The 22,019-nt window shown below is 37.3% G+C and overlaps 1 protein-coding gene across 4 annotated transcripts in view; it reads right to left on the reverse strand.

Moving 5' to 3' along the window:
* Arhgef9 (Cdc42 guanine nucleotide exchange factor 9) overlaps nt 1-22,019 on the reverse strand; it is a 209,908-nt gene that overhangs the window by 133,604 nt on the left and 54,285 nt on the right. For all 4 annotated transcript variants that reach the window (XM_033760160.1, XM_010632213.3, XM_019208685.2 and 1 more), the window contains exon 2: nt 5,732-5,911. In XM_033760160.1, coding sequence (XP_033616051.1) covers nt 5,732-5,911 — 180 coding nt within the window. The remainder of the gene's footprint in view (nt 1-5,731; nt 5,912-22,019) is intronic.

Consider the following 22,019-nt stretch of genomic DNA (forward strand, 5'->3'; position numbering starts at 1 on the left):
AAAAAAAAAAAAAAAAAAAAAGAAAAGAAAAGAAAGCTTCACTACCTAGAGAACAATTTGGAGTTTCTCCTACTGGTGCCAGCTCTTAAATATCAACTTTCTAGTGCAAAAGCAGTGTATTTCAATACATTTGCTTATACTATAGTATAACACTAACAGCTGGAAACTAGCAAATAGTTCAAGCTTGACTGACAGATACTGCCAGGTTCTCAGAATTCAAGGTGATTTAGAAATGGTCCTGCCTGCAGAAAGAGGATAAAGTACATGACTCCTAAGATTGCTTTCAATTTGTGGTTTCTAAGAGATATATATGATTTATTTTGCCTGAATTGAGAACAATCCTCTGAGTCATGAAACAGCTAGAAAGGTTTTCTCTGAGTTGGAGAGGGTTCCATATTTTTTAAAATCACCACAATTAACCAAATATTATACTAGATAGTGTAAACCATAATATGTGCACAGTGAGAAGGCACTAAGATGGATCTCGTGAATGAAAATAAATACTAATAATGCCATTTCAAGTTCTAATGTATGGAAAAAATTTCTATAACCTAGAGAAAAAGGGCCTCCCACTAATATCAGCCTTAAGTCACAGAACCTATAATATGTCACCTCCAAGGCTTTATAGCAGGCCCTTCTGCATAGACACTTAAGATTAGAGGCTTATGACTACTTGAAGCTTGAGTGAATAAACAAGGGCTGGCATGTCTAAAATCATCCCAAGTTTGGCAATGCACATTTCCAGTTGGATATAGGCTCCCACATACTCCTTGAATCAGATTACTTCACTCAGGAAAATGATTTGCTTGGATGCTATAAACACCTAATTTGGCCACCCCTGGCAAAGGTAGGTCTTTCTAGTTCTAAACCCACAGTGAGTGAGTCTAGGCTTTCATGTAGATGACAAGCTTTTCCCAGGCGTCTTTTGGCTGAAAAAGTAGACATTATATAAATAAAAGCCAAGTAATACTTTTAACAGTGGTTCTGACTCACAAAGAGAAAAGGTTGAGTTTCTATAAGATCTTGTTTGTACAAGGCAAGGAATGAAACTAGTAACTTTGTATGGTTTCATATCCATACCTCCAAGCAAATTAGAAACCAAAGGAATGTACAATTCTTTTCAAAAATCAAGTAAAAACTATAGATCTAGCTCCTGACAGCATCTGAGCAGGCTCCTTATATTTTGTCCAGAGTTTTTTCACACGGGCCTCACCTCCCATCAATGTGTCATGTGTCCTAAACGCAACTTACCTTCAAGTAGGCTGCAAACTCTCCCCAGGCCAAGGCCCAAAGTCAGAACAAAGGTTCCTTTTGTGCACAATGACAAAAGAAAGGAGTCTGAATGATTTAGAGTTGAAGCCCAGTAGGGAAAAGGAAGCCTACAACAGGGATAGGATTTCCTACTTAGAGACAGAATCCTATCGCAGCAGACTAATCGCAGCTGCTAGGGGGGAAACCAGCCCAGGAAAGCAAATAAAGACATTAACAGATTAGGTAAAGAAACTAATATTCAGCAAGCTCTATCTAATTCATGAAACCTGACTGGCTATTGGGAAGGTATATCAACTCCTGCTCTTATAAAGGGGCATCCCCAGTATATAAGGAAAAATGGGTGAGAACAAACACACATAGGAAAACATGAAATTCTAAACAATGAGAGGGTAGATTTGACTGTGTAGAAGACAATATATCTGGCAATTTCTTGTGTGGAAAACAAAGTGGTAGCAAAACTAACATTCATGTATATTTGGCATATCACAGATTACAAAGCATTTACACAAGATCCAGTTATCCCTATTTTACAAAGAAGAAAACTGAGTTTTGAAGACACATAAGATGCTACTCAGGTTGTATCCATTACAAAACTGACCCAAGAATCTGAGTTTCTCTGATTTTATATTTGGCTTTAACATGATTAACAACAGGTATGGCTAGTGTAGACAGAACTACACTAATGTCTTAATCATACATCCCAAGGCTTGAATGTTTACACAGAAATGAAGCTTTAAGACAAGAAATGGAGTCAGTCACCAATGTGACCCAACATTCTTTATAGGTATACAGTTGGTATAGAGTCAGGTTAAATATTTTTCTTGTTATTATATTTGCATGATATATGCCAAATAATCTAGGGATGATATTCCCAAGATGAAACTAAATCTCATTTCAGGGCGAGTCTGGACAAATAAAGCAATGTAAAAGTACAACATTCCAGGAAAATACCTATTCACCTATCAACTTTATAAGCACTACCCATTTCTATGCCCTTCCTAGACATGTCAGAGCTTGATTAGATAATAGAGTGCTTCAGAGAGGAAGGAGAAAATAAAAGCCCATGATCATATATTGAATGAATTTTAGAATCATGATTAAAAGTCATGTCTACCATTTCTTAATCTACATAGTACGGTTTTCATAATACTATTCCTTTTTCTAACCAAAGACAATGTAGAACAAAGATACCAATAAACTCAATTAAAGCTGAAAAAAAATTAAAAAAATAAAGAGAAAAAAAAAGAGCCTTTATAACTTCTATTATGCAATCCTTGGCTATTACAGTCTTATTACATATGTAAACAATACTCATTTATGAAAATTGAAAGATCTACCTTGAAACCAATATTCACATTATTCATTCAACAGCTCAACATAATTTATTTTACCAGTGACACCACAAAAACTGGCTCCTAAGTTTCCTTGGTACTCTCCTTTAGTTTTCTAAAGATCATTTAAAGCAAATAAAAAAGGTTCACAATGATCAAATAAATAAATATAGTATAAGGCAACATGGAATATATCTTAGTTTTTCAAGTAATAAACATTGCTATAGCAGAAAGAATATAGTGAATAAACTATAACAGCACATAACATCCTAATGATATAATAGACAATGTGATATAGGAAGAAAGGGGCTAAAGGTTTAGGGAAGTGGGAAGGGTAGGGGAAAGCTAATAAGGGAAAAGAAAAAAATATGAGGAAATGAAAAAATGGAAATGAAGTGTTTGTAAAGGGGGATGGTAGGAGGGGGTGAAGGGAGGGCAGGGACAAGGGGAAAAAATGAGAACCCAGACCTGTCCATGTAAAGGTACAAGACACCAATAATGAATGTAACTGTATTGTATACCTAAAATGTACCAATAAACTCAATGAGGAAAAAAAATATAATAAAATAAATTTTAAAAAAAAGAATGTGGGTACTCTGAATTATGATTTAGGCATTATTATTACTGCTCCAGGTTTATGATCACAGTATTGTAAACTTTGATTTGTGCTGTTGATACCAGTAACAACTAGCTACAGGAGGCTACTGAGCACCTAAATTGTTGCTAGTGTGAATTGAGATACTATACACCAAATTTCAAAAACTTAATATTAACAATTTTATGTTTTATAATATCAATATATAGTGTTAAAAAATATTTTGGATATATTGGGCTAATATATGTAAAAATTAATTTTACTTGTAACTTTTGCTTTTTAAATGTGATTATTAGAAAAATTTAAATTGCATTTGTGGCTCTCACTATATATTCTATTGTCAGACAAAAATTCAATGCCTCTTAACCGTGGCTGTACAGTAAAATCTTCCAGGAACTAGGTTTAAAAAAAATCTAATTTCTGTGTCCTATCTGAAGATTCTTGTTGAATTAGTCTGGATTCTAGGTTTTAGCCATTTTTTTCTCTGCTTGTTTGCTTGTTCATTTAGAGGCATTTTTTTTTTTTTGTAAACTGATACCCAAGTGATTTATTTTGTTATGCAGCCAGAGTTGAGAACTACTGGTCAAGATTCTACACCAAGTAGCTGCTGGGGTTGTATGCCTGGAGGAGTACTCCTCTTAGCTTTGGACTTGGGAACATCAATAAATGGTTACACAGATATTCTGAAACCAGATTATGCCGTTTGCCTTCCCAAAGCATCCAGGCTTACTCAGTTAACCCCTAGAAGAAAAATGCATTTGGATTTGGGTATGATTTAATCTTCCTTTAAGAGACATAAACTGTTATGTGTACAGAACCTTACAACTAGTTCTGAGGCTCATGGTTGTTGATGTGCTCTTTCTGCCTACACTTCATTCTGATTCAACTGATAAAGCTGATCTGTGACAAAGATAGCATTTTGAGATGTTGACAAAACATGGTACATATACAGGGAAGAAAGAATTGGATATGTCTTTAAGGATAGAAAGGGATCAGTGTTCATTTTGTTTACTTTTCCCTTTTGGTCAATGCTAAATTGTCCCAATCAGATAATAGTGCTTTCCAGTTGTGTAGCCTTTCCAGAAAGGAAGCCTCTTTTAACCCTTAGGACCAACCTGGGAGCTAATTTCTTAGAGCTAATAAGGTGGCGGTGATGATGATAATCATTATTATTATTATGACAATGATAAAACAAGTTACCATCTGCCATGTAACAGTTAGATATCAAGCACTATGACAGATATTTTACTTCCAGGTGTGATCTGGAAGATGTGGTCTGCTAGCCCTATTTTTCAGATAAGGAAACCAGACATCAGAGAGATTAAATATTTTGTCAAAAGCCATAGAGGCAAGAGGTAGGAAAGTTATATCTCAGGTTATCAGATTCCAAATACCCTTCTTCTTCCTTCATATTACTCTGCCATAATGTAACCCTTGAGACCTTTCGATCTCCAAGAGACTTTTGTTTGTGGTCTAGAAGACTTGGGCCTTATTCTACAAGGGAAATTAACAAAAAGTAATAGGTTACAGTGAGGATAGCTATAACACACCCTCACATTCCTTTGCTATTTGTCTTGCCAGGAAGTAATTTTCACATTTTATCCTATTCACTTGATATCACACGGCATTAAAGAATTGCCAGTACCATTTTGTAGATGGAAAAATCTAAGCTTACAAGAAAGAACAAATTCCATCTCACAATCTCAAAGAAGACCAAGAGCTGGGACTCCTATCCAGTGTTCTTCCGCCATAGGACCCTATTAATCAATGGCCCAGGGGAAGAACAAACTGCTAGAAACCACCTCGTAAGAGTTCCTCCGTTAATGACCGTGTGCTTCCTCATACAAATACCAAGGCCTAGTAAGCCCTTGAAGGCTGCCTGCTTACTACACCCAGCACATATTAGATCCTAAACATTTGACTTTGTTTTGAAAACTAGGGGACCCAATCAGTAAACCTAGCTCAAGGAGATGAGGTAGGGCAGGCAGGGCATATATACTCTTACATTAAGCATCCTATAATGATACAGAAAGGTATTCACACTTTCCTGAATAAAACAAGGAAAATGAAACAGAAAAAGGAGAGGAGGGAAATATATGGGATGACAGAGCAGAGAGAAGATGGGAAGGATCTACAAGAATAAAGGATAAAATAGAGAAAACATTAAAAAGAAACATAAGAAAGGCAAAAAAGTTTACAGAATATACACTTAAATGCATCTTCAAAACCACCCAGGCCAACCTCAGAAGGAAAAACTAAGGCCCAGAAGATGGAAGTGCTTTGAACAAAGGTAGGAAGTGAGGAGTATTATTAAAATAAACAAGAGACAAGAGAGACAAAGGAAACATCTAAAAATTAGAAAGGTGAAGATGAAGGCAAGGTGCTAGGTAGGTAACAAAATAAAACAAAACAGAAAAAAAATATGAGAAAAGCAACTAGGAGAGGATTGAGCAGGATAACAGGGGCTAATGAAGGGGAAGCCGGGAGTAGGCAGCCAAGAAGAGAGGAGAGGAGAGTGAAGACTGACACTCACCCTCACAAAGCTGGCAGGAAACCATCCCTCCTCATCGTCGATCTGGCCCCACCACCAATCCTTGTTGGAAGCATCCAAGACTTTGATGACGTCGCCAGCCTTAAATGCCAACTCCCGGTTGGCCATGGTGACGTGATCCCATACTGCCTCAGCACTAACGATGGAATCTCCAGTGATCAGCTTAGGAGACAAAATGAGAACGTGTTCAGTCCACATAGCTGGTTACTTTTCTTGTTCCTTCCCCCACCCACAGAGATCTACTACTTAGGGGAAATCTTATACATTCTAGTAGTAGGGGTAGGATTAAGGGTAGTGGCACTAGAGTACAAGCTCTGTTGGACTACAAGATAATGCTGTCAACTCTCCATTAGCCAATGCATAGAATGAGCCAATGTGTGGATAGACCATACATGTGTTATGCTTTTATCCTACTCATGATCTCCCATAGAGAAGAAAGCTCTACTTCATCTCTTTTTTGTTCATCTTTCTCTAAGTCTGGACTCTTCCCAGCATGAAATAAATAGCTAAAATGAGGTTTGTGTATATTAGCTCTCAATTATCTGTGCTCTTTCCCATTTCTATCTTCTTGTAACTGACCAATTGAGAGTTGATGGTACCCCATTGAACCCCTCTCCCTGGAATAACAGATCATGACACTCCTCACACACAATAGACCCCAGTGCTACAGCCTCCTGCTCTCTCTTACACACAATGTCACCCAGAAAGGTCATGGGTATGAAAGACTATGATTTTCGGTGATACTCTGTGCCCAAGAAACTCAACTTTGGCACAGATTAATTTAGTGATTTGTACAACCACCCTGTGATATACAAATGGGAGTTTGGGTTGACTTCTGCATTTGATAGATATCAAAACAGGGATGCAAAGAAGTTGAGAGATGAGCTAAAGACCACCCAATAAGGCAGGGGCTGTATATTCACCCTAGCCCAGATCATTAGACTTCATGGAAAGCAAGACCAGTCAGCAAACAACAAGAAGAAAACATCTATCCTCTCAGCACATGAACAAACACACATATTCATGATACTCATCTAAGCACAGTGGTAAGGATAGGAGTTAGGGGTTTTCCCAGCATTTGGGGCAACACATTCTAGAAAACATACAGCCTGTCAGGCAAAGAGACTTAAGCACTCTCTTCCTAGCCCTGAATTCCTGAACATGTCCTTTAGGAGTTAGCTCTTCCATCAGTCTGCTTTGAGGAAGGATTAATTCCACAAAGCAGTCATGGAACCCTAAGACTGCAGACAAGAGTTCAGACAACAGACATTATATAGGAATATGTATCCCTTCCCACAGGTCATCCCTAGAACATACTCTCCTGAGATGAATGCACATCACATCATATATGTGTGTGTGTGTGTGTGTGTGTGTATAAAACATTTTTAAAGTTGTACTTTTCATCAAGTCCTAACTGAAACATAATTCATTGCTCAGCATTCCAGCCTTGGTGACTCCTACAGAAAATAAGGTGTGAATCAATCTCCTCAATATGGACACAAGATTTCTAACAAGACTTTTTATAATATCATATCTCAAGTACTTTATGCTATACTGCCTGAAAAGTTTTACACATCTACTATATCACTCGATCTTTACTGAATGATTTGGATCTATTACTTACTTACTCAGTCTTATAAAAATGAGGAAAAAGGCTCAGAGAAGTGACCTGGTATTACAGACAATAACATAAGGAATAAATTGTGCAGCCAAGTCTTTTAACTTCATATACTTTTTAAAAACAATTTAAAAATTTTTCATTTGTATTTGTTTACATTATATAATGTTTACATTCCTTGTGGGAAATTGGTACATGTAAAATATACATCTCATTTCCTTTTTCATCCCTTTTCCCTTCTCTCCTTCCCCTCTCCATCTATCTCTTGATCACTTTCTTTTGAGGGGGAACATGTGTGCAATATATAATGTACATATTTCTTGTGTTGAGTTGGTACATATACATAACACATCTTGATTCATCACCTTTCCCTCTCCCCTCTCTCACCCCTACTTTTATCTCTTGATCCCCTTAACCTTCAAGAAAGATACATCTCCCTATTTCCTATTATCTTTCTTTTATTTTGCTCATATAGTCTTCCATCTATCAAAATGTACTACCAATGGGATTCTGGGAAGATGGCAGAGCAGTAAGCAGCAATAAATCAGCCTCTCCAAGATTTGGAAGACTGACACTGGAAAACAATATGGAAAAGAAAAAGAGGAGAAAAGTAGAAACCAGGGACCCAGGAAGGATCTTAAGGGAAAACTGAAGCCTACAAAGAAATTGAAGAGCCAGACCACAAGGCAGAAAAAAAAAGAGGCAATCTGCACTTTCTCCCTAGCTCCTAGCTTGTGGCAAGAAAAAGAAAGATTGAATCCACAAAGATTCAACGAAAGGGGATGACTCCAGAGGGCTTCAGGGAGAAATGCTCCAATATAACAGAGCAGTGGATACAATGAACTACGATAGCTGGTGAGTGACTCCAGCCCAAGTGTTTACCATATCCCCTATGACAGGGTGGAGCCAACTGAACCTGGGACTCAGAGGAGTCACAGGTCGGCTTCATCTCAAGGCTCCCAGTGTTAAACTCCCAAAGTGACTGGGAGGGAGGGAGATCCATTGGATATGTCCATGTGAAGGAACCATGGTCAGGCCAGCAAGAGACACCAAGAATACTATAAGCTAAAGAACTCAGGCCTCATCACCATGACCAGAGGTTCAGCCTGAATTTCTGTGGAGCTGAAAATATCAAACGATCACACTCCCCTAATTCTACTGTTGGCTTGCAGGAATTATTCAGCAAGGATCTAGGCTCTGATTGACTCCCTACCTCTGATTGACTACCAAGAGCAGAGTCAGCCCCTGAATTAGACACTACCACAAAACTGTACACTAGAAGATAGCCACAGGATTGAAATCACAAAAAATTTTTTCTTTGCTATTGGTCTTTTTTCTGCTACTGTTCATTTGTTTGGGTTTTGTTTTCTTTCTTTGTTTGGATCGCTCATTTCTTGTGAGTGGGAATATTAGCTTTAGGAGGTGTATTATTTTGCTTTGTTCCTGCTTTGGCTTTCTTCTTCTTTCCTTCCATCTTGTCTTCTTCAGTAGCTTCCTGGGGCTTGAGTAATATTATTTTGTCCTTCAGCCTTGCTTCTAATCTCCTTTTCTTCTTTCATGTCTCTAATTTTTCCTCCTGTCACTTAAAAATTTTCTCTCTTTAGGGTAAAATTGCTAAATTGAACAAATATTTACTATATATAATTTTCTGATTTATCTGAGATTTTGTTATACGATAATAAATACTGCACCTAAGTTTAAAGGTGGCAAATTATTAGTCATCACAGTTTGTCATTTTCAGTCCATGTTTGATGCTATTATTATTACTGATTGTAATACTTTAGCAAACATGACATAGTTGTCGTGATTAACTGGTCTTAATTGCATGAAAGTTCCTAGATTGTTTGGGGGGGCATAAAAATAAATACACAGATGTATAAATACCAAATAGTTTATCTGGTAGGAGAAACTGAAAGTGTAAATAAGGATCAAAATGTATAATAGATAATGTGAAATAGCAAGAAGGGGCAAAGGTCATTTCTTGTGAGTGGGAATATTAGCTTTAGGAGGTGTATTATTTTGCTTTGTTCCTGCTTTGGCTTTCTTCTTCTTTCCTTCCATCTTGTCTTCTTCAGTAGCTTCCTGGGGCTTGAGTAATATTATTTTGTCCTTCAGCCTTGCTTCTAATCTCCTTTTCTTCTTTCATGTCTCTAATTTTTCCTCCTGTCACTTAAAAATTTTCTCTCTTTAGGGTAAAATTGCTAAATTGAACAAATATTTACTATATATAATTTTCTGATTTATCTGAGATTTTGTTATACGATAATAAATACTGCACCTAAGTTTAAAGGTGGCAAATTATTAGTCATCACAGTTTGTCATTTTCAGTCCATGTTTGATGCTATTATTATTACTGATTGTAATACTTTAGCAAACATGACATAGTTGTCGTGATTAACTGGTCTTAATTGCATGAAAGTTCCTAGATTGTTTGGGGGGGCATAAAAATAAATACACAGATGTATAAATACCAAATAGTTTATCTGGTAGGAGAAACTGAAAGTGTAAATAAGGATCAAAATGTATAATAGATAATGTGAAATAGGAAGAAAAGGTGCAAAGGGGAAGGGCAAGTAGGAGGGGCAGGGGAAAGGGAAAGAGGAGAATGGAATTAATATGAGAAAACGAAAAAATGGAAACAAAGTCTTTGTAATAAGGAATGCTGGAGGGGTTGAAGGGAGGGCAGGGGAATGGGGAAAAATAAAAATCAAGATATATCATGTAAAGGTACAAATCTCCAATGATGAATGTCATTCTACTGTATACCTAAAATGTACCAATCAAATTAATAAAAAAATATTATAACCCAGTACCAAATAACTATGTGTTAGGCGAAACAGGTTGCAAAATTTCATCCCTAATAAATAGAAAAGGCAGGATCCTGGGACACACTCAAAGGCCAAAAGCCACCTATACCTAGAAGACATCTCTGAAAAGTAGTCATTTCCTTAGTAGATGTCAATACTAGTAAAAAACCACCTATCATAAGCAATTTACAAGCCTCCATGCAGAAAACAAATTTAAAAATAGAAAATAAGAAAAAATGTAAGCAAGATGCAAACCAACACCCACAACTCACCCAAGGAAAATCCAGGGGGCAGTGAGGTAAAAGAAACCAAAAGCTCCCCCAGCTAACCTTGCTGAAATGGTAATAGTAGTCTATAACCATAGCATCCTGAATGCACCCAATCTCATCTGAAATGGTAATAGGAGAAGTAACAAAATACATGAATAACTCTCTCGTCAAAACTAACATACCACAAAACATTACATGGACAATTAAAGTGATGATGACCTTAATGTAAAAGTGTTTAGAGAAGCTAGAGTAGATACAGATAAAAAAATAGAAAAGCTTAGGAAAGACAGGTAAACAATGCCCAACATAGATAAGAACTGGATACTATAAAACAGATTCAAATAGATATAAAAGAGATAAAAATTCTATTTAAATTATTCACAATCAACCAATGTGAAGATAGAATATCAGATCTAGCAGACAAACTTGTGGTTGGCAATCATCAAATGAAAGACTTCTTGAAAATAGCAAGGGACCAAGAAAAAGCGATCCAAGAGCTGTCAGACAATGCAAAGAATAATATAAGATTAACTGAAATCAGTGAAAAATCAGAAGATAGAACAAAAGACACAAAAAAACTTGTTTGCAGAAGTAATTTTAGAAAATTTTTTTCAAGGATGCAAAAAGAATTTGACATACAGAGAAGTGAGGAATATAGAACTCCAAATAACCATGATCAGGAAAAAAAATAGACAAAGGCATATAATACTCAAAAGTCCTGAAATTTAACACAAGAACAAAATTTTAAAAACTGTTTGAGAAAATAAGCAAATCAACTATAAAGAAAAATCTATCAGAATCATAGAAGACTTCTTAACACAAACCCTCAAAGGAAAGAAAGCTTGGAGCAAAGTATTTCAAGCCCTAAAAGAAAACAACCTCCAATTCAGATTGATGTATCCCACAAAGATATCTTTCAAAATTGATGGAGAAGCCAGGCGTGGTGGCCTATGCCTGTAATCCCAGCACTCGGGAGGCTGAGGCAGGAGGATCACTGTGAGTTCGAGACCAGCCTGGGCTACAGTGAGTTCCAGGTCAGTCTCAACTACATAGTGAGACCCTTTCTCAAAAAAAATTGATGGAGAAATAAGATACTTCCATAATAAAGAATACCAGAAGAAATTCATGCTCACCAAGCAGCACTCCAAAAAGTTCTGTAGGATATTCTAGAAAAAGACAATGAAGTTAACAATTCCAAAAATCCCAAAAGAATGACAAGTCACGCAACTAAATAGAAAGCAAAGAAAAGGCAGCAACAACAGGAGGATAATGTAATGATAAGTCCATACCTATTGCAGATAGGTAAGTTAATTAGATATCTTATAGGTAGTTAGACAGGGCCACCCTCAAGTAGCCAGTCTTCAAGGAGCAAACAGCAAGGAGCCAACATGGAGGACAATCAAGACATGAATGGAGGACATTCACTGTAGGCCAGAATTGCAAAAGGAGAGAAACTACTATATCCTTGTGCTTCCCCTGGGATAAATAGCAGTGTTTGATATTCTAAATAGGTATCAATCACCGGTGATTGGGGGAGCCAAAATCTTAACCCAGACTTTCCAAGAAATTTCCCTGACCCCCACCCTAACTGAAAAATCCCTATATGCTTGTTATGTGAATTGCTCCATTTGACCCCCACTTAATCAATATTACCTAAGTGACTGTACTTGTAATCTTTTTGGTTGGTTACGGTTTTGCCCCACCTCATGCCCACCTTGTAATTTTCCATTGGGTCTTATAGTCCCACTTTGTACCCACCTCACAACATGGTTGAAGTGCATAAAAACATCTTTGAAAAGTGGGGTAGGCAGGCAACCTACTTTTCTGTCCCCCTTCTGTCTCTCTTAGACAGAAGTTATCTTTCCCTTAATAAATTTTTCCTACTTTAAAAAATTAGAAGAATAAGTACATATCCAACAGTTATAACCATCAATGTGAATGGTCTCAATTCACCAATCAAAAGAAACAGACTAGAAGAATGGACCAAGAAATAAGATCTAAAAATATGCTGCATAAAAGAAACATATTTAACTCCAAAATAAATTCATAAAGCCAACAAATAGAAAAAAATTTATTTATCATAAACCAGAAACCAGAAAAAAGCAAGGGTAGCTATTCTATTTGCAGATAAAGTGAATTTTAAGCCAATACAGATGAGAAAAGACAAAGCAGATCACTGCCTAATTGTTAAAGGGAAAAATACAAGAGGAAGAGATATCAATCATAAATATATATGCACCAAATATAAGTGCAACAAATGATATAAAAATCAATAAATATAAAAAATAAGCTAAATACTAATACAATTATAATGGGAGACCTCAATAAATTACTGGCACAAACAGACATATCAATTAGGAAAAAAATTAATAAAGCAATATCAGAGATGAACTAAATCTTTGAACAAATTGACTTAGTAGATATCTACAGTGTGTTCCAGCACACAAGAACAGAATATACATCCTTCTCAAGAACATAGTACATTCTCAAAAACAAATCAGACATACAAGTTTAAATATTACATTGTTTTTCCTGTCTGAGAAACTCAAAGGGTATATAAGGAGCAAAATGGAGGACAGATATCCAGAAATAGGAATAACATGCTCAAACTGGATGAGGAACAAGGGAGGGCAGAGTTGGAAGGAAAGGAAAAAGAGATTTAAAAAAAGAGAATGGAAGGGAAAAACTGGAAACAAAGCTTTTGTAAATGGAAAGAGAAAGAAGAGTGAAGGGAGGAGAAGAAAATGGAAAAAAAGAATTAAAGACATATTATGTACAGGTACAAATTTTCTATGATGAATGTGATATTTATGTATGGCAAATTTGTACTAATAAAAATTTCTAAGACAAAAAATCAAAATCTTCACCCAGAAAAAGATGTCTCCTGGTTTTAAGGAACACTTAAGAACAAGGAGATTTAGAAAACTATTGATCATTGCCTCTGAGGACATTCATTTTTAAATTGAACTTTTTTTTCTTTTTCCTTTCAAAGAAAGAGTCAAATTCTTGCTCTGGCCTCAGTAGGGAAAGAGAATTACTGGTCATTGGCCTCAATAAAATACATATTTATAAAGAATTTCCCTCTCTCCTGCCAAAAAAATGTATCCCAACTGGGTGTTGTTAGAGCTAAATAAGCATAGACAGCCCAAACCTAGAGGACCATAAGGGCTCACATTTTGAAGCTGTATTTATGACTATCGATCAAGGGTCAAAATAGTACTGATTACTGACCCTTTGCTCAGGAACTACCTTGGATAAGGCCTATCCAGAACATAGTGCTGTTAAAACAAGCCAGAGTCTACTTAGAATTCATGACTTTCAGAATTAGATAGCACTTCAATAACCATCATTTTCAAGCAGTTGGAGATCAGGTATAACATAACAAAAGTGATTTGCCTACAGTTTCCAGAAGGTCAGCCTCCTGGACCAGTGTTTTGCTGTATTTTTCCCCAACAAAACATCATAGAAAAATGAACACCTGCATTTAAGACCTTGCTCTCTACTTCCTAGAAGTATAATGATAAAGATGATTTTAGCTAATATAGAGTATTTGCTATGTGTCAGACACTAAACATTTTATACACATTTACTCATTTAAGTTTTATGGAAGTTATTTAAGTTGTATACAAGTTCATTTATGTTTTATAGTTTTCTTTAAGGAAACACTGTTAAAGGTTGAATATCCCTAATCCAAAAATCTGAAATCTGAAGTACTCCAAAATCCAAAACTGAAATTTCATACTTTAGATTTTCAGATTAGGGATAAAACATAATTTATATAAATGTTTTGCTGTGGCATGTATCTAGATGCTACCCCCCACCAAAAGCCTCATGCATTCATAGGTGGAGCTTTTCACAGATGACTGGATCTAAAGTGTTTGAATGTGGATTAAGAGTGTGATACCTGGATTAGTCCACTGATTGATTTAGCATTGTTCTGCGTGTATGTAATGGTAAGTCCTACCCTGGGTATGGGTGGGTTGGCACCACTGGAGAGCAGACTGCTGCTTGCTGCTTTGCTGACTGCCATAACATGAACTGCTTCTCCTCTATGATGCCTCTCTACTATGTCACCCTGCATTGGAGCCAATGCAAGCTCTGAGCTAAAGTTAATTTTTATTCCTTTTAATTATGGGTATTGCATACTTTGTTCCAGCAACAAGAAAAAAAATCAAATTTTGGTGCCAGAAGTGGGGTCACTGCTGTGACGTTACCAGGCCATGTGGTTCAAGAGCCTCTGGAACTGAATTGTGGGAATAGTTTGGAAATCTTTGAAAATAGCAGCTGAAAAAGCAGCCCTGGAATGTTGTAAGCTGACCTTGATTCTGGTCAGACCTCATAAGATCAAAATATGGAGGATTCAGTTAGCAAAAGGACTGCACTGGCTTTTGGAAAACAGACCATGTGTGTTAGGCTCTAGCAGAAAATGTGTCTGCATTTTGTTTGTTTCCAGATACTTTTAAGGAGACTAAGTGCAGCGGACTAATTAATTTAGTGGAAAAAACTCAAGGCAACCTAATGTTGAGATGGTAGCAATGGGTACTGTTGGGTGCTTTTAGCCAGATCTATGTTGAGAAATAAGAGCAAGCACCCCAGGAGAATTATTTTGAAAGTTTTGGGTTTGGCCAGAAAGGAAGCTCTAATAAAGTTATGGTCTGCAATGGTGAGCAGAGGAGATCTTGACTGTTGAGAAGGAATAGGACAACAGAAAAGATGGCCTGAGGGCATCACAAAAACTGGCAGGACTTTTCCCTATGCAGCCTCAAAATTGCAAAGTTAAAAAACTTTGTTTTGTGAAGAGCATAATGTTCCAGAATGGTGGAGGCCTAGGGAAGTTGTTCCTCAGGTTTTGATTCATAGTGCTCAGCAATCGAGAACTGGACCCCACAACAAAGAGAATAGGAAGCCTGATGACTACTCAAGCTGGCAGCAGACCTTGGCATCATCCACATGGTGCTCCTTTTAGGTGCATGCAGAATGTAAGGGTTATGGGGTCAGGAAAGCTTCCACCCTGATTTCAGAAGAATGCCTGGGAGGTGAGGCAATGTGCTCTTGAGAAGGCAGTGTGAAGTTTTAAGTGTGAAGCCAAAGGTGTTGTGGAGTCCTCAGAAGGTTAGAGACGCCAGGAACATGGATCATCTGAGCAAAGTCCAAAGAAGTGAGCAAAGCCAGCACAAGAGAGAAGCTATGGGAGCTACAACCACTAGCAGTACCACAGGAGCAGAGCCACACAAGCCATTTGGTGCTCACAGGTTGCCACAGATTGCACCAGATGCTGGATATGGAATTATGGGATTTAATGTCTGCTCTGCTGGATTTTAGACTTGCTTTGATCCCTATCCTTTCTATCCCCCTATTTGCACCTTTTGGAATAGGAATGTTTATCTTATGCCATTGTATTATGGAAGTATCTAACTTTCTTTTCACTATCTATAGGGAGCTTGCAGCTAAGAGTTTGCCTTAAATCACCAAAGAGACTTTGGACTTGAACTTTTCAACAATGCTGAAATTGTTAGGACTTGACAACTCTTAACGATGGATTAGATTCATTTTGCATAAAGGAATATGCACAAGTTTTGGGAAGCCGAGAGAGAATGTTATGGCTTGTAACTAGTTTTGCACTCAAATCTTCATGCATTCATAGGTGGGGCGATTTTGGAGATGGCTACATCTAGGATAAATGAATGTGGATTAAAGGCATGATACTTGGATTAGTCTAATGATTGATTTAGCATGGTTCTATGTGTGGATGATAAGAAGCCCCACCCTAGATGCAGGTGACACAACCAAAAAGGCTTGTAGACCTAATGGAATAAAAGTGACAGGAAGGAAGGCTGCTGCTTGCATCTTTGTTGCTTTCTGCCAGCCACACCATGAACTGTTTCTCCTCTATGGTGCCCCTCTGCTGTGCCAACTTGCCTGGGTGCTAGCCAACTATGGAGCAAAATCTCTACAAACTGCAAGCCAAAATAAACCTTCCTCCTTTAACTTGTAGGTGTTGGTTGTTTTGGCTCACCAAAGAGAATTTTAACTAAAACACATTTCAAAATCTAAAAATCTGAAATCTGAAATATTTCTGGTCTCAAGCATTTTGAGCAGGGACACCCAATCTGTATTACTCCTAGTTTTAAAAATTAGGAAATTGAAATAAAAAAGGTTGAATAATATGCCCAAGTCTACAGAGCACCTAACTATTGAAGCCATAATTCAAATGTAGACATAATCTGGCTCTACAGACTCTGCTTTTACATATCTTATTTCTGGGTCTAAGTTTCTTCACAAAGAAAACGAAAATAATTTTATACTCTCACTTGTCTCATGAACTGTAAAACATAGAACCAAGAGCTGGCAGGTGTGTGTGCAAATGTGTGATGACTAATCCAGGAGAGGGTGGCAGCTGCGTAAGCCTCCTGTGCTCTTCTATGACTAACACTATCAGGAGCAAGATGTTTCCCTCCAATCCTCTTAGTTGTTTTTTAAAAGTTAACCAAATTTGGGCTGAACACTGATTCCAAGTCTTCCTTTTGCAAACAGAGTCAAAATTTAACTTACTACCAGATATTCATACATAGGTACTTTGCTCATTTGCTTCCATCCAACATTCATTGTGTGCAAGGATCTGCTCACTATGATTGACCTTTGCTCCTTATCTGAAGATTATAGGGCCTTCAGGAATCAAGCAATAACAAATGTGGTTCAAACAGTATGCAAAGCAAATTAAGAGCAAGAAACCCTACCTTTAGTTCTGAGCTTAAAGAGTAGCAGTGACAAAGGGAATGAGGACTAGAAGAATCAAAGGGAAAAGCCAAAATAGAACTGTTAATATGTAATGAGGATGCTGAAGAGTACAATTTTACATAATCCAAAGACAAGTGTTTGAAAACTGCATAACCTTAGACGTCAGTGTCTTTATCTGCAAAATGGGATATCTGCCTCATAGGCTGAACTGTAGATAGGGTAAGCTGAAATGCTGGATGTACTGTGCTTAGTAGTACCTGTTATATGCTGATCTACTATAAGACATCAAAGAAAGGGAGGATTATAAATGGCTATTGGTTTCTAGGAAAAGTATTGTGATGCACTGAAGATAGGATTTAAAGAATAATATGATTATAAGAGATACAAAAGGGAATGGAAGGGTGGTTAAGACAATGAAATTAAAATTTGAGAGGTGAAGACAATAGGACTTTGATGGTGGTGAACTAACGAAGTTTGAAGAGGTTGGGAAAGCAAAATGTAGGAACAGCTGTAAATGTGGACTGGAATCACATATAAACAGTCTTGAATCTGGTTTGAAGACGAGAGAGAAAAATTTAATTTTGAGGAGAAAGCATCAATCTCATGTGTGATTACTAAATGCAAGGCCATATTAGGAGAAAATAGTGACCTTAAAGAAGAGATAAATTTTTGCTCTTGAAAGTATTAAATGTAGGGAATCAACAGGACATGCAAGTAGGTTTAAAACTCATTTGGAGTAAAAGAAGATATATAAATAGGTTTGAGATTCAGTGGCTCAGGAGAAATTATAAGGAAGATTTCCCAGTAAGAAATAGCAAAGAAAAAAAAAGTCACTTTGAGAAATTGTGATAATAGGTGAGGCACAGAAGAGACAGGGAACCAAATATAAATCAAGTTGTCAGTACATCATTAGCATACCAAGGGTTACAATTTCACAAAAGCCAAAGACAAGAGTCTCAAGCAGCAGAGGCTGATCAACACTATGGAAGATACAGAGCTATATAAAGAAAGCCAAGAAAAGGTAGTTCAGAAATGGCTATAACAAGGGTTCAATTTTCTGTTCCCAACCTAATTTATGTCCCTCTTAGCACGAAAAGCCCTGATTCCAACCTACCCCCACTTTTCATTCTACAGGCCCAACATAAAGCCAAGACGTGGTGCGTGGTTTCTCCGGCAAGTTACACAAATGGGCCATGGAACAACACTATTGTGACTTCTAATATGGTAATTTCCAACCACCAGGGCATTTGGGATGAAGGACTAAATGTATGTTGGCTCTTATTCAGACTTACCAATGAGTGAGGCAAACACTGTTTCTCACTCCCAATTAAAGACATTTAGGGTATGAATAAAAGGAAAAGGTTATATTATGCTTATGACAGAATAGAATTCTTTTTTATCCAAATTTCCCAAAATAATCCAAATTTCAAATATTTTTATTCCACAAATAGATATATTTGTTAGCATAGCCATGTAACCAGATCTTAACCTGATAATATAATCACAATAACCTGGGTGCATTGGAAATTTAAAATCTAAGACTGCTCTCTGACAACAATAACAAATGTGTCTACAGATAACTTCAAAGGAATGGCCAATGGGTGCTTTGAGGGAGCAGACAAAAGAAGAAAAGGGAGAAGAAAAGCAAAGACAAAAGAGGAAGAAGGAAGATAAACATATTTATTGAAAATTCATGCTAGGCATTGAGTTGGGGGCTTCCTTTTATGATTGCAAATCTCTATAATTCTCTAAAGTAAGCACTGACATTCCCATTTCTTCTCAAGATTACCTCTGAAATAAAACAAGCAGCCCATAGTCACCCACTTAGTGGGTACTGGAGCAGATTTCAATCTCAAGCCAGCCTTACTCTACAGCTTTGCTTCTTCCAATCCTGAACAGTTCCTCTTAGGAAAGAAGAGAGATAGATGAGCCCACACTGTAATGACTCAGAGCAGTGGTACTGAACCTAGGGCACATAGGCTGCAGCAAGCACACAGAGCTGTCTGTAAGAATGTGAGTCAAGTCACCTCAGCAGTTGAGCATCAGATATTCAGGTTTAATTGCAATGTTGGCACTTTGCAGCAAATAAGTGGGTTTGGGGTTTGGGGTTTGAGTTTGGGCCTGTGGTCTCTTAAAAGTTTGCCATCACTGCCCCAAGGTTTTGATTTTGTAGCTCTGAATTGAGACTTGAGATCTTAACAGATCCCAGCTGATTTTGATGGTCCAGGGAACACATTTGGGAGAACCAATTGCCCTAGATCTGTGATGGCGAACCTTTTAGAACTTTCAATGATACCAACAGTGAGCTGTGGCATGCATGCCATAGGTTTTCTACTACTATCCTAGATAATTTTCCTAGTCTAGGCTCTACCCTTTCATTTCCTGTTACTTTATTCTTTGCAGGGATCCCCATGCTGTCATATACATTGGACTCCTGGCTTCTAGTACTCCCCGACTTATTTTCAATGCCTTCTGCAGCCATTGGTGTTTGTCTTAGAATATTTGTGGCCATGTAATAAGCACACTCAATGGCATACTGTGCCAACACAAGAAAAAAAATGTCTAGGGTTGCAACCCACATTTGGTTTTCTAGAGCTATAACACTTGTATTCCTCTTCTTGCTCTTGCCCACTATCTGAAAAGTACCAACCCCTAAAAATACACTTAATTATCCTGTGTAGTTGCTAGATATATTTATTTGAATATCAAGAAGTTGAAAAGGGATTTTTTTTCCAAAACTGAACAGCTATGTGTTTCACAGAATAGTTAATGAGCCCACTGCCGTGAAATTAGCTGACCTGGGCTTGCCTTCCAAGAAGAATTACAGAAGGAAAAGGAGGGATCTGAGTTTAGTTTGCTTTTCTATGAGGTTTTCTGAGTTTGACATCTGTCCCTTTCTTCACAGAATGACCACTTTCTCAATAGCTATCATGGAAAAGAGAAAAATTCCTTTTTCTTTTCCCTTTAAACATATCTAAAACAGGCTGAAATTTTATATTCTCCTCTGATGTAGCCATACATCCTTTTAATACAGCCTTGTAAAGGGACTTTGGCTATCTTGTCAAAAGTGTTGACACATAACCATCCTCCATTTCTAGAAAAGTATGACCTGGACTGTTCCAACAATAGCTAGGAGGCACCATGGTGTAAAACAAAGGCTCAGACTGACCACTGGAAGAAGTTCTGCCGGTACCTCACTGAATGACCTTGGACAAGTTCCCTTCCTTGCATTAGCCTATTTCTTTATCAGTCAAGGGACACATTAAACCCAGATATATGACCTACCAAGTCCCCTCTAGTTATGCAATTCTACTGAGGCTAAAGTTTCAGCCCTACAAAGGGCAGAGATTACATTAATGCAGCTTATTTCTTCTCACTCTTTTTTGTTCTTGATAGGATTTTTATTCTCTGCTGAAGAAAATGAGAAATTTGAGCTGGTTAGCCCCTTCCTAAAGATAATGCACCCAGGCACTGCTGGTAACACATTAAAACTCAGACTATTGCCTGTGATTTCCCAGATTTTCTTGGAAGACTGAGGAATGGGTTCTCCACTTTAGCCCTTGACTGCCCCATCAAAAGTGAATAGGGATCTTTGCTTTTAGTTCTCTATACTTAGTTCCTCAGAGAAATCATCGCTTTTATGACATTAGCTCTCAATTTCCTACAGCCCATACTTCCAACTATTTGCTACCTCCAATAAAACATATACAAAATTAATCATATGAATCCATCATACTCCCCTTAATTTTTCCCACTTCAGAAAACTCTACTGAAACTATTTCTTTCCATGTTTCTCTCAGATGTAACCCTTTATCTTCCTTTCATTAGTCCTCATCACCTCAAGTTGTCTCCCAAATGGCCTTCCTGCCCCCTTCATGTCTCTCTCTTAAAATGCTTCTTAATAATGCATTTCTCAAAATATTTTGCTGGGGTCACTCTCTGTGCTTAAGATATTTCAATAACTCCCCATGGTACCAAAGGTCTTCTTAATCTAGTACCATCTATGAATATAACCCATGCCACCTCTAAGTAGGCAAAGACCTCTCTTCCTCCTCCTCCTCCTTCTTTCTCCTCTTTTTGTGTAGGTATGTGTGTGTAGTGCTGGAGAGAAAAACCAGGGCCTCACACATGCTACACCAGCCCTATACCACTGAGCTACGCCTCCAGCCTAGATCTTCCATTTTGTCCAAACCAAAATAGGCGGGTGTAAATCCATCACTGTGCTTCTGATCCAGTCATACCCTTAGCCAACAGTTAAGTGTAGAAACACTGGAGTGAGGTTTCTTCTTTCTACTTATGTGATCTTAGTCCACATAATATCCTACTCCTTAATCCCTTCCTTTATGAATCCAACCTGTATCCTATTTCCCTAGACTTCTTTCAGTAATTTTCACTTAGAATAAGAAGACAATAACTCAGAGAAGTTAAAATTATAAAAAAAGTGTTATTTTCCAAATAACCAGAATCTATACTTGTGAATGACATACATAAAACATACGCTTAATCAACAATGAACAATATGTTTTTAAACGATTAAGTTCTATAACATGAACCCTAAAAACAAGAAAGCTCTAAGGAAGATTAGAGCAACAGAGTTAGTATCTCTGTCAGGTTGCAGAACATTCTATATGGCCAAAGCAACTGTTTATATAGTATGATCACCAAAGAAAGGAACAGAGATGCTGGGTATAAAAAATTCCACTATGAATATGAAAAGAATTAAAAGCATTGCTATTTATTTTCACCAAGGTTTAACAGTTGATATCTAGTTGGTTCCAGCTCCAATTTGAGTGTTTCTGTTATAATGAAATAATTTCATTTTTGAGCAGAATAATTAA

Source organism: Fukomys damarensis, unplaced genomic scaffold (genome assembly GCF_012274545.1).
Source record: "Fukomys damarensis isolate Sample0158 unplaced genomic scaffold, DMR_v1.0_HiC HiC_scaffold_39, whole genome shotgun sequence".
Classification (NCBI taxonomy): domain Eukaryota; kingdom Metazoa; phylum Chordata; class Mammalia; order Rodentia; family Bathyergidae; genus Fukomys; species Fukomys damarensis.